The 13,630-nt window shown below is 42.7% G+C and overlaps 1 protein-coding gene across 1 annotated transcript in view; it reads left to right on the forward strand.

Moving 5' to 3' along the window:
- Positions 1–4,560: 4,560 nt before the first annotated feature.
- The window catches only part of KCNIP4 (potassium voltage-gated channel interacting protein 4), a 1,174,076-nt gene continuing 1,165,006 nt past the window's right edge, over positions 4,561–13,630 (forward strand). Inside the window, exon 1 of the mRNA XM_082462664.1 lies at positions 4,561–4,764. Coding sequence (XP_082318790.1) covers positions 4,704–4,764 — 61 coding nt within the window. The 5' untranslated portion in view covers positions 4,561–4,703. The remainder of the gene's footprint in view (positions 4,765–13,630) is intronic.

Here is a 13,630-nt window from a genome sequence, read left to right on the forward strand (position 1 = left end):
GGCCCTCGTTTCTTCATCTGCAAAATGGGGATGATAAAATCTGACCTGTCTACCTTTCAGAGCTCTAAAGACCACTTCAGCTACTGAATATAGAAATCCTACAGGAATGTCAGAATTCAGCTTGCTGCCCTAAAACTTTTACCTCATTTTTGTCTCATCGTGGCATATTCATATTCCCTTTAATGTGAGGATCTCAAAGTAGATTATTTTTGCTGATTATTGTGATCACAAGAGAGATCAAGAGTCACAAAGCAATTTGCAGGTGTAGTCAGATGATCAAGGTTGTGAGTATTTGCTGCTTGAAACCTAAGGAGGCAATAAACAATTATATCCATCTGAGTAGGGACTGCCAGGAAAATTAAACAGGGTCGTCTCACTTGGGGGGAAATGCTATGAATTGGTTGTGATTATAGCACCAGCCTCCTCTCATGCCCATTGAGCTCTGGGTGCCTCCAAGGAGGCAGTACACATATCAGTGTCTTGATGAGCAGTGCCTCACTTTCATCTGCATACCTAGAACCACTTGATAATGTTGTTAAAATAAGCATACTGCTTCAGGAGGTCTGGAATGGGGCCCCAGATTCTGAATCTCTGACAAGCTCCCAGATGCTACAGGTGCCTTAGTTACCTCTGCTGTAGAGTAGTGATTTCTCAAAGTATGGTCTTGAGGTGTGTATTAGTCTGCTCAGGCTGCCGTAACAAAATTCCATAGACTGCGTGGCTTGAACAATAGGAATTCATTTTCTCACAGTTCTAGAGACTGGAAATCCAAGATCAAGGTTGGGGCAGGTTTTGGTTTCTGGGGAAGGTTCTCTTCCTGGCTTGCAGACGGTTGCTTTGTCCTCACGTGGCCTTTCCTCCAAGCTACCTCTCTTTCTCCTCCTCTTCATAAGGCTACCAGTTCTATCTTAAATTGTGGACTTTAGTTAATAATGATGTATTATTGGTTCATTTGTAACAAATGTACTGCACTAATGCAAGATGTTATTAATAGGGAAAACTGGGCAGGAGGAGAGGAGGTGTATGGGAACTCTATACTTTTTGACCAATTTTTCTGTAAACCTAAAGCTGCTTTAAAAAATAAAATTTATTAATTAAAAAATAAGTAGTTTCCAAGACCTTTACCCCAAATTCAGTGAATCCATCCTGGGGGATGGAGCACAGGTGTTTTCAAACCAACCCTTTTGGCGATTCTCATGTACGCTGCTGTTCCAGAACCATCAGTAGAAACCGAAAGCTCTAGTTTTGTAATCAGATAAATGTGGGTTCAAATCTCAGCTGTAGCTCTTCACAGCTGACTGATCTTGGGCTACTTACCCTCTCTGAATCTCAGTCTCATTTTAAAATCAGGGTAAAAATAACTCTATAAAGTGATTCTTCTGAGTGTTAAGTGATATACTGACGTAGCGTTTTTAACCCAGGTCAGCATAGTAAGCACTCAAAAAGATTAAATACTAGAAGTTTTTCCATTATTGTTATTAAGTCCTGATGAGCAAGAGAGAATTGTGCTGAAATGTGAGGGGCTTTCAGAAAAGACTAGACAATAAAAGTAATAGGCAGTAAAAGATCAGGACAATAATAAAAGCAATCCTGGATGCTTCTACAACACTCCAAGGTTTATATATAGCTTTCACTTTCATTACCTGACTTGATCCTGACAATGACCTTGCAACGCAGAAATTCCTCTTTTAACAGATGAGGAACAGAAGCTTAGAAACAATCAGTGACTTTCTGAAGGACACAGAGCTGGGAAATGTCAGAATCCAGAGTTTCTAAATCCTAGACCAGGGTAGTAGTCCAGTGTGGTAATTAAGTTTGAGGCTTCTTAAGTCAGACTGGTGAGTTCAAATCCTAGAAATATTGATTAGTATTGGTGAAAAATTGGCAAACCAGTTCACCTGAGTTGTAATGTCTTCGCTAGTTAAATAGGGATGACAACAGTGCTTTCCTCTTAGTGTTTTGTAAAGATTCAGGAAATCTGGGATTAAAGGCTGGCACGTGGTGAGTTTACTGTATCTGCACCCATTTTACTATGTCTGAACCATTTAATATGGGTCCTTGAGGGGACAGTATGTATCCATGTTACACAATGAGTAATCTAAGGTTAGTCAAAGAAGTTGTGGGAATCTTTGTGCTTATCTTGGGGGAATGAAGCGGGGGAGGGGGGCTGGGATTGCTACAGCTTTTAAGGAGGAGCAGTGGGCCGGCACAACATGCTGTGGCATATGAAGCTCTTCTCTATAACAGTTGGGACATCTGAAGCGCCAATAAGATGCTATAAGCAAGGCAGAGTCACCCTGGCCCTTCAGTCCCAAATACCAGAAATGACAGTAAAGGTAGCAACAAAAAGATGATTTTCCCTGTGATATTTGGCAATGACAGGATCCACATAAAGAGAAAGAATTCTGTATAAAGAAGAAATTAATTCCATTGTACCCAAGATCCCAAACAAGTATTCTGGGAACAGTTTATTGCAGAGTTCTTGAGCACAGTGTCTACTTTACCTGATTGTGTTGCCTTCTTTACAGCTAGTCCAGGGATAAACACCTAGTAGGATCAAAATAGACAAATACTCATTGGATAAAATTTGAAAAGTGGGTTGGTCCAACAAAGTATTCTATGTATTTTGCAGATGGAAGTGGAGTTGTATATTACTTCCCACACTGTGAGGGAAGGTTGGGTATATTTGTCGTGGAAAAGGCGGTGATGCCTTTTCTCCTTTGAGTCCATCATGACAAAATAAGATGATGATAATGATGATAGCTAAGTATCAGGATAGTGATAATAGTGGCAGCTCTTACTGAGCTCTACCCATGTGCCAAGAACCTTTCTAAACACTTCACACATGTTGCTTCATTTAATCTTTCCAGCAGTTCATGGAAGCAGACACCTTTACTTTCTACATTTTAGAGATGAGAAAGGGAGGTTATTAGCCCTTGGACACACCACTAGTATCAGTTGGAACTGGGATTCTGACCCAGTCTGCTGGACCCAAATCAACACAGCTTTAGAAGCTATGTGATAGAAAATGATGGAATTTAGAGCTGGACAGGTGTTAGTGATCATCTGTAGAGTAAAAGTTGTGAGAGTGGTTTCTGGAAAGAGTTTCTGCAGAATTAGAGATTCCCGTGTGCCATGCACTGCCCTAAGCCCTTTACATCCACCGATTCCCTTAAATCCTCACAACAGACCAATAAAATAGGCGCTGTTATTATCCCGTTGTTACAACTGATGTAAATAATTTGCACCAGGTCACAAAATTAGTAAGCAGTAGACTTGAACCCAGGTAATGGTGCTGTCAGTACCACTTCCCTTAACCATGAACTGAAACGAAAGTCAGAGGCATCGCAAGAGATCGAGTATGTCTCTCCAGGGGTTGGGGGTGGGAAGAAGGACGAGAACGTGGCAGTTGAGACGGTCTCGGAGTAAGGGGCACGATTTCAGCTGGTGAAAGTGTCTAAGGGTGCGTGTGGGTGCTGCACAGGGAGAGCCGGTGATTTCGCAAAAACAATCGTAAATGGCTTCCACCCAAATCATGGCCAGTCGAGCAGTTGAGACTGGGAGGGAATTTTCAGTTAGCCCAGAGAACTGGTCAACTTGACCTTTCTTCTCAAAAGATGCTTCATGCCCTTGACTTTTGGGGACACAGAAATCAGCATTTTGACTTTGGTTTTCTCAAGTAGCAACCATGGCTACAAGTGGTTTATTGATTTATTTTTATCTTCCCAAACATCCCCGGCCTTGGTTTGCTTAAGAGGGCAAGTGACACTGCGTGATGAACTCCCCGGGGCGGTGAGCGCCACCTCCCCGCAGAGCTGCCAAGGAGCCCTCAAGTGAAACCTTCCCTATGGATGCTTGTCCGAAACGCCTCCCCAGTCTCCTCCACTCCCTCTCTCCAAGGTGGCATTCTCGTCTCGGCCTTGCCCGCGCCCCTGGGTGGGAAGAGCCCGCCTTGCCTTTCCCAACACCTAGCCAAGTCGCATGACTGGTTCTAACTTCAACTGGGAAAGTTTCCCGTCTAGGAGTTCCAGGACTTTCTGGCGCTCTGCCCGGTTCTGGAGAAGGCGTCTCCTTGCTCTTCCCTTCTGGTGTCCTTCGAATTCAGCCTAACTTTGCGCAGCAACATCGCGAGCTCTAGCCTTGACTTGGAGCCCCTGGGGGATCCGGCAGCGCGTTCTCTGCGAAAGCGCGGTGCCCTCGAGCCCCTCCGCAGAGCCGGCGCTGCGCGCACCAAGAAGGGGTCCGGGAGGCGCCGCTCACAACCCGCTGGCAACTCTCGGAGTCGCCTCCGGTCTCCTTAGGGTCTGGCTACTCGGTGTCCAGAGCCCCCGCGCCAGCCCCCCGCCCCCCCCCATCCGGTGACTCGGCCGCAGGTGGCAGAGGCGGCGCGCGGAGCGGGAGAGGGGAGGGGCGCCTCGCTCCCGGGCTCTCGGTTGGCGGCTCCCGCTTCCAGCCCGCCGCCCGCGCGCCCCCGCCGCCCAGCGCCGCGCAGCGCCCCCGGCGCCCCCCTCCGGCCTCCGTCCGCACCTGCACCCCGCTCCGCGCGCCTTGCAGCCTCCGCCGCTGCCGTCGCCTCTCTCTCTCCCAGCGCGGCGGACGCCCCCGGGCCGAGCGGCGAGGGCGCTCCGGTGCTAGACCCATCGCCAGACACCCCTGGGCTGGTTGACTCCCGAGTCCCGCTCCTGCACCCCGCGTCCCCAGAGATGAATGTGAGGAGGGTGGAAAGCATCTCGGCTCAGCTGGAGGAGGCGAGCTCCACAGGCGGTAGGATGCAATAAGCACTGGAGCGGGCGCCCGCTTCCACCCTCCTTCCCTCGCAAGCTCAGACGGGGACCCCTTCCCGGGCTGGGGACGCTTGTTGCCTTTGCTGCATGAGAAACAGTCACCTGGGTGGGACTGGGAAGGGGAGGCGGCAGCGGCGGGAATGGGGGTGCGAAGGAGAGGGGGTGCATGCGAGGTCCAGGTCGGGGAAGAAGAGGTGTTTGAAGTGTGTGTGAAACTCGCCGGTGGCAGGGTCCCCTGCGATCCTGTGCCTACTTTTGCCTTCTCTGAAAATTTCCCATGTTGTTTGTGCATCTGCCAGATGACTTCAGACCACACACTTCCTTCTCCTAACACCTGGGGATAAATGAGCTGAAATAGTATTGATCCTCTCCCTCCACGTTGCCTTTATGCTACCAAACATTTCTTCATTAAAACTCTGTTTTCGTCCCCTGGTAATATACAGGCGGAATGTTTCCCAGGTCAGATGCTTCAGCAGAACCGTATGTCTTGTTTTTGCCAGCTTCAGTTTGGTGTGTTCAGAGAATATGGTCCTCAGTGACCCTTGGAAATAATTTATACACAGTACAGCTTTGGAAAGGTACCGGGCACTCTGTGCAAGGAGCTTGGTTTCAGAGTATTGTGCATTCTGCGAAAGCAGGGAAAGGGCACGTTTTGATCAGTTTAGTGGTATCCATAGCGAAATACGGGACGATATCTCCCACCCACCTCAACCCAATAAAGCCTCTTCGGTTGAATCGATTTGTTTTTAGGTGGCTTCGATGTGTATAGTTTTTTAGAGGAGCCGTAAATCGAATGAAGGGTGTTGTAGGGAACCTGAGAGTGATTGAGAGCTGGACATTTCCCAGATTATATAAGATGAGGAGTCACACATGGCTATGAAAAACTTGGACTTGATGTAAAGTTGCAAGGAAAGAGGCATTTCCACATTCTACCTGTTTATATCCAGGGAAATGGGGCCACTTCAACTTGAGTCCATCGCCCTAATTTATGGACATTGAGATTTGGACACATTCCCTTTCTTCCCTTCCCTCCATTAGTTCAGGTGGTTTTAACGAGGAGGACTCCAGTCTTCTTAGTATGTGAAATTTTAAAGAAAATGTCCTTGTAGGCTGGAAAAAAATAATATGACAGTGACCTTTAAAGCCCCAAATTTGACTCGTAATGATGTTTAGTTTAGGTCTTCCTTGTGACAGTAGCTGCTACTCATTGCAAACTAAGTACGTCTAGGATATATTTTATGAGCGATACTCATAATCTTGAAGAGACTGAATTTTTCAGAATGGCAGTTTAAGTGTAGAGGGCTCAGTAGTTGTTGAGTTCATAGGGTCTCTGTCTTTGCAGTTCCTTTGACTCAGAATAGGGTAGGGAGCTAGCTATCCTTTCAGGGACTTACTCATGCACAAGGCAATAGTAGGTACTCAAAGATAGAGAGGGTTGTAGGATCAGAAGTCCGGGCAACTGGGTGGCTCGCATCGTTCGGCCGCTCAGCGATAACAGCTTTTTGGCTGGGCCTAGTCTTTAATTGGCCAGATGGGGATTGAATCAGCACGTCTGGTCTATTCACAGTGCCATAGGTGGCCATAATCTCTACTGGATCAAATGAGAAAGATGAAATCACATCTGGGGAGTATGATGTATTAAAAATAACTTTCAGTACCATCTCTAGAATCAGTATGTGTTCATTGTTCCTTTGGAGAATAGAAAGATGTTGATTTATATCTTGGCTCAGGTGGACCAAAAGGGAAGTGTTTTCTGGCTTGAATTGATTTGACACCTGTTTCTTGAATTGCACTCACATGTTTTTAGAGTTAATTGTTATAGAAGAAAAAAGGAAAAAAAAATGTTTGAAGCACTTTTTATAGCACCTTTTTTTTTTGTTCTTAGTGTAATTGTTTCAAGTTTATATTAGAGAGTGATCCCCAGATATGTAGTTTATATTATTTTCAGCAAACATAAGCTTTAGTACATTGGTGATTTGTGCTCAAATATAGGGTAGTCTTGACAATCCTGGGACAAGAAAAGTGTCATTTTTTGAAGGTTTCAACTCTAGTTTCAATTCTTGTTTTAAAACAATAGTCCCTGACCTCTTGTTTCCTTTCAAATAAGTGGGACATTAGCATAACTTCTAATGTGACCATGATGCTTTTCTCTTGAATATATGCCTCTTGGATGGAGGTTTATAAAATTATTTAATTGAAATTTAAACAGAATTTAACTGGAGGATCAGACTGAGAGGAATGTATGAAGATGAGAGGGAAATCAGGAATTGGAGAAGTGTGTGTTTGTGTGTGTGTGTTTTATGACCTGACTCTAGAGCCAGAACACTGTGAAAAACAGTTTGTTGAGAAACACAGGTGAAAACTACACTAAGGTGAAAGTAGGGAGGGAAATGCAGGAGAGATGGGAGCAGGGTTGAGTTGCGTTGCTAGATGTTTAAAATAAAATAACTAAAAAAGCTCATTCCTCACTCTTTTCAACAGGTAATACGTTTAATACGCTAACTGATTAAATACCACTTCTAAGTCACTGTAGTTGACACTTAATACTGTGCAGAACAGAAAATGGACGCTTGTCAATGACTTCATACAAGTAGAGAAGGTTTCTCCGGAATCATAGTGCTCACTTTTACCCTCCCTCTCATCAGCTTCCACATTAACCCGAAAGCTTGCCGCAAATATATTTTTCATGTCATCGTCCACTCCCATTATTTTGCTCCCCTGCTATAAAATCAAACATAATCCTGCTACTGGTGGAGAGGGAGACGCCAGTTCACTGGTGTATTTGAAAGAGAATCAGAAATAAGGTCAGAGGAAATAGCCCCATAAAATTGTTCATCGGTGTCCTTAATTTGTGCCGTGTAACGTAGGGATGGCAGATGTTATGTGATGTAGTCTACAGCTAAAAGTGGGGAGGGAAGTGGGTGTTTCAGCAGTTGCTGGAGGAAGTAGTAGAGTGGGCGTGGCCCACAAATTGACCCAGAGCTGGACCTGGGTAATCAGAGGCCCCTCCCCCAGTCCCGTGTCCTTGGAATGTACGTTCTGCCCACTCTTCTCACAGCCCGAGCCATTTTCAAGGACACAGCCTTGAGAGAGTAACTTGTTGAGATCATCTGGGTGGTATACGTGACTGAACCTAGTTAAAGCCTCTATATAAACCTTTAAGAATCTGGTGGGCAGGTGTGGAGATCTCCTCGTCTTGCTTTGCCCAAGACAAGCCTTGTATTTAAGGTCACTTGCTTAGTAAACCTGCCACCAACCAATCTGGAGTGGTCCGCCTCTTTCTTTGGTCTCTTCTTGTCCTCTGTGTATGGGGCCCAGTATCAAATTTCACCTGGGAAGCTCCTGAGTTTGGGAATCAACAATTGTACAGTGAATAATCCTCTTCATTTTTGTATTGTGTGACGGATGTATCATGGCTCCAGCTTAAGTTTGGGGTTTATTAAGGATAAGGCAAACTCGGAGTAGTAATTCCACAAGGGTAGTAGTGAAAAGCCTATTTATTCTGAACCGAGGAGAAGCTTTTTATGGCACAAGGCATTATTCTGTTTTCTCTGTGTTGTTGAATTTAAGAAGGTTCTAATCAAATGATATGGTGAAGTGTTAAGATTCAACAACCCTCTTCCCCTTGCTCCACTTTTTTTTTTTCTGGCCAATGCTTATGTAGAATTTCATAAAATAAGGCTATAGATGGTTTGGAAATTAATGATCCATGCAATATAAAACATGTGCGCAAGATTTCTGTGGAATCGTAGACCAGATAGTAGTTGAATCTTTTGAAGGTCTATTTCTGGGCTTAAAGTTTATGGTCCTTCTTAATCTTTTTTGGTCCATTTATTTGTTTTTCTTGTCCTCTCTGGTTTTCTAGAACATATGAATAATATTGCTTTGCAATATTTCATTGCAGAGTGTGCTTGCTTACTTAATAACCTCCCTTCTTAGGGACTTTCAAGCAGATTAAAGAGTGTGTGTGTGTGTGTGTGTGTGTGTGTGTGTGTGTGTGAGAGAGAGAGAGAGAGAGAGAGAGAGGGAGAGAGAAGGAGAAATGGAGGTAAGGAGGGAAAATGAATTTTTAATTTGTTCAATGGGCCTTTACCATCCTTAAAAATATTTTAAAGTTATGTAACTACATGTGGCACTACACATTTATTCACCCTTGAGCATTAAATCACTTACTTCTTTTTCAAAACTGTTCATTGCTTGAAGGTCCTAGTGGTCTTTTCTCCATTCACATTGTCCTGAACTCACTGCAATGCTTCATGCTGTTTATCCACACTCCTTAGAAGACTGTGAACCCTGAGAGCAGAGCCGTTGTGTTGTGCCCACCACTGTGTCCCAGCATCTGGCATGAAGCCTGGCATACAATATTTGCTCAATAACAAATATTTGTTGAATGAAGTCTCCTCCCTTGCATTTTGTGACACTGCATTATTCTCTTTCCTCCTGCTTCTCTCACATCTCATTTTCTGACCCTTATTTCTTCCTTTGCTCATTTTGTGCAACGTTGCACAAAGTTCTTTCTTCATTCTCTTCTCTCTCTCTCCTCCCTCCCTAATCTAATTGTGGTTTTGATGCATCTTACCTGGATGCAGAGGACTCCTTAGTCTATAGCTCTGGCCCAACCCCTTTCCACATTACCAGATGGACGTTTCCATGCCCTGTTGGTCAGACCTGTCAGCAAGTTTTACCAGCGCCTCGAAATCAGTATGTCGGAAAAGACATATCTTCTCTTCTAAGAATAATTTCTTGTCCAAATTTTGATAATGGTGACATCATTTTCTGAGGCATGCAGTTATAAAATAAAGCAAAGTGTTTCCTTCTCTATGGTACTTCCTACCTTGATTCTTTCCTCCCCTTCCATGTGGAATCAGTCACTAAGCCTTACTAATTCTCTTCTGATTCTCTTCTAGCTTTTATGTCCAGCTCCCCACTCCAGCTCCCATTGCATCACTCAAGATTATATTCTTATTTCTCAGACCATCATGGCTGTCTCCTATTTGCACTAAGTGCCGCTCCCCGCTCACAACCAAATAAATTTACTAAAACCTGATTTGAGTCAGGTCATTCTCTTTGTATGCAAAATCCTTGCCATTACTTATGGAACTAAAAATACTGTTTTCTTAGCTTGATAGTCAAGGTTTCCATGGTGACAGTCCTGTATCCCAACATTTTCCTTCATGACTCTTCTAGGGCTACACCTTGACCTGCTAAACTGAATTGTTCCCTAGTCCCTACACATATCTCATGTTGTATCTCCTGCTTAGAATGAACTTCCTGCGCCAACATTACCCACTGAACGTTGCTGAATGCTCAACATCGAACACGTCCTTCAAGACTCATCTCAAATGCCGTGTCCTTTTCAATGCAACCTTACTGATTTCTCCCTGTCTCCTCCCCGAAGAATTACACTTTGAATTTTCGTTGGTCATTCTCCTTTTATTTTGACTGATATCTGAATAACAAGGCAGAATAAGCTATGTATATTTGTTTGGTGTGCAGTCTTAAGTTGTAACTCCTTGATGGCGAGTACCATACATGAATTGCTAATTTTTGTACCCCTGCAGATGACTGGCACAGTGCTTCAAAAAATAGTAGGTGCTTAAAATGTAGTTACGGAATTTAAACCACACTGCCCAGTGGTAGACCCATCAAAGACCCAAAATTACAATTCACGTTTGATTGCTTGTTAAGCCGTCTACCGGAAGTGAAGTTGTTTTTTGGTTCTGTCTTTTCCATTCAGTGGGCCAGGTCTATGAGTAGAGTAATCTGACACCAAGATAGTGCTCTTCTGAACTGTGCATGTTCTTGCATCTGTAATGCATGACTATGAGAGTTTACATCATTTCCAAAGAAGAGCTTAATAAGTAACCAGTGTTTTCTGTGTATTTAGAGTAATAGGCAGTGTCATCTTTGGATACTGTTGCTATGACTGTCCCTCATCCTTAATACCTTCCAGACTTATCACCCCTAGGATTGGTAGTTCAGGGGGCCCCCAGTTAGTGATCATCACCTCTCCTGGTTCCCCTTCCAATAAAAGAGTGGAAAGATGAGTTAAGTACTCACTCTGAATCATGATTGTGATTGTCGATACTAGTCTGAGTTAGTGTTACAGAGACTAGCCCTTAACATTTCCCAACCCAGAGCCTAAATGGCTACACCACCATATCTGCCATTATCATTACCATCATCATTATCTTCATCAGATGATAAATCCTTTCACCATAGCAGTGGCTGTGGAAAGGAATGGAAAAATTAAAAAACTGAAACATCATTCAGCGTATACACATCCATTTCCTCCGGTGCATTTTCTTTCATATCAGACTTCACAGAATCAGGCCGTGTTGGGAGGGAATTGGCAGAGCTGTGGAAACCATGGCAGGGCTGAGATGAGATGAGGTTCAGTTTTTTCACTCTCACCGCTGGGGCTGTCTCCCTTCTTGCCTAGTTTCTTCGCTGTAGGCTGCTCTATACACATACATATCCACATATCATTAGAAAGTCTGAAAAAAAGAGAGACTCTCAGCGTTTACATATGTAACTTCTTTGTACACTCTGACCATCTAATAAATAATGTGAACATGGATATAAATGTGAAATTTGCCATATTGAGCACTTGGCCTTCATGCCAATATGTTAAGGGCTGATTTTTCTTCTCTAATGGACACAGCCAGTGTGGTTGAATGACTGTCCCATTGGAAATAGGTTGTCCCTTTGGATATATTATTGACCTTTTGGGAACTTCTCTCTCCTACGTATTCTACCCTAATTATTTAGGTAAAAATAAGTAGTCAACCCATTTTACAGTAACAGTGCATAACTTTTTGGTTACCTGGAATTTGGACTGGCTAGTTAGGAAAGTGTCCCCGCAGGTATTCGGGCAGCATCTGCTCATGAATAGTGAATAAAAAGTCTTTAGGGAATTTGAACTGGCAATTTTTTATAGATCTTTACTCTAAAAAGGTTTTGGAGAAGAAGTAGACTTCATCCCCAGATGTCAACACTTCTTAATATTTGAAGGATCTTTTGAGTGAAGCAGTTTATTTAAGAAATGACATTATCTGCAGCCCAAATAGGAATCAAAATCAGATTTGACTGATATAGTAACTACTGCAGTCTAATGACTATGCTTGCTTCCTCCCTTCCTCCCCCTCTCCCTCCCTCTCTCTTTCTCTCTCTCTCTCTCTCATGTCTTCATTATAATAGCATCTGCACACTGTGTTACAGATGCCCGGGTGCCCTGAAGAATGTCCCCAAATATGATTTTTTTTAAACCAGAGAAGATGTGACTTCCAAAAGTCTTCATGAGCTTCATAATAAAATTGGGTGAAAATAGCACATGTAGCTATTAAACTGATCTACATCTCAGAATAGATATCCTGCCAGGGGCTTTATTTTGGGTTGTAACTTTTTGTACTTTAATTAAATTTTCATTAGAATACCATGAGAAACTACTCACAAAAAAATTGATCTAGCCCATACCTTTTATCCATGTTTTGTATGTGGTAAGTGCTCCAGGGATGTGTTGAATGAATAAAAGCATTTTATATTATGGTTATACCCTAAAGGTGGAGATACCCTCTCATACTCCAATCCATTCCATCACTGTGGAAATTGGATCATTAGGTCTTCTTGTGTCTGCAGGGAGTTTGGGAAAAAACCCAAACAATAATATAGAAATAACAAACAGACATTTCAAAAATAACCCTGTCAAATCCAGTCCCGAGAACAAGTTTAATTTAGAGCAATTTTATTTAATTCAGAAAGATGGGAACATGGGAACATAGAAAAGAGCCACTGAGTATCATGTTGCTGTCTCTCTTTCTTCACCTATAAGATGGTGGTAATTATATCCACTTGTAGGTTACAGGGATGCCTTCCGTGATGATGAAATGAGATTAATCAGCCAAAGTATGTATTTACAAAGAAACTACTTGGTGCTGGGATGAATGAGATGTAGAGACTGCCTTTAGAGACCTTACAGTTTATTCAAGAGATATTTACTGAGTATACACCAGGTATTTAGAGTCGAGTAGGGGAAAAATAAATAAACATGTATATTTTAAAATATTCATTGCCATACAGACATAAAGATGAAGTGAGATGGATGTTGAAAAGCAAGATCACCTCCAGTTGATATAAGTGCCATTCCTTTCCAAGTGGATGCAGTGAAAGCAGTGATATTGAACTTGATTTTTCTCTCTTTGGGATCTTACAGAATAAAGCTATCAAAAGAACTGAGCTCAAAATTCTACATGTGTTCTATCATCCAATATTTTCCTGCCTTCCATTCTGCTGTAATATGGGTTTATGTGTCCACCACTTAAATACGTTGTGACATTATCTAAGCCATTTTAAAGATTTTTAAAACCTATGATGCTGAGAGTCTGTGAAGAAGTGTACTTTTTTCATAAAACAAACATGATTATGATGCTTGGAGAATACAAAATGAGTAATAACTTCTATTTAAAGGTAGTCATAAAGGAACTGAAAATGCCTAGCTCTTTACTTGCCAGTTTAAATAATGTTCTGGTAAAGGCAGAGGCATTTCAAGTTAGTGTAGAATTTTAAAAAATTAAGTAGAATATCACTCTAATTCTTAAATGTGACTTTATAGAATCAATCATTTATCATAAGGATATTATTATACCTGATTTAATATTGTGAGCACTTGTGAACATCAGATTCTGCTAAGTCTTTCTTGCATCTTTTCCAAGAATTCCTCAAATACTCTTTTTGTATCATCTATTTCCCCAAACTCCCTTTAATTTGAGGCTTCCTACTGGGCTGTGCGGTATTATTGCAATCTGTTCCCTATTTCCTTTTCTCACTTGGTCCGGTTTCATCATAGT

This window comes from Balaenoptera physalus (assembly GCF_965194825.1).
Source record: "Balaenoptera physalus genome assembly, chromosome: 5".
Classification (NCBI taxonomy): domain Eukaryota; kingdom Metazoa; phylum Chordata; class Mammalia; order Artiodactyla; family Balaenopteridae; genus Balaenoptera; species Balaenoptera physalus.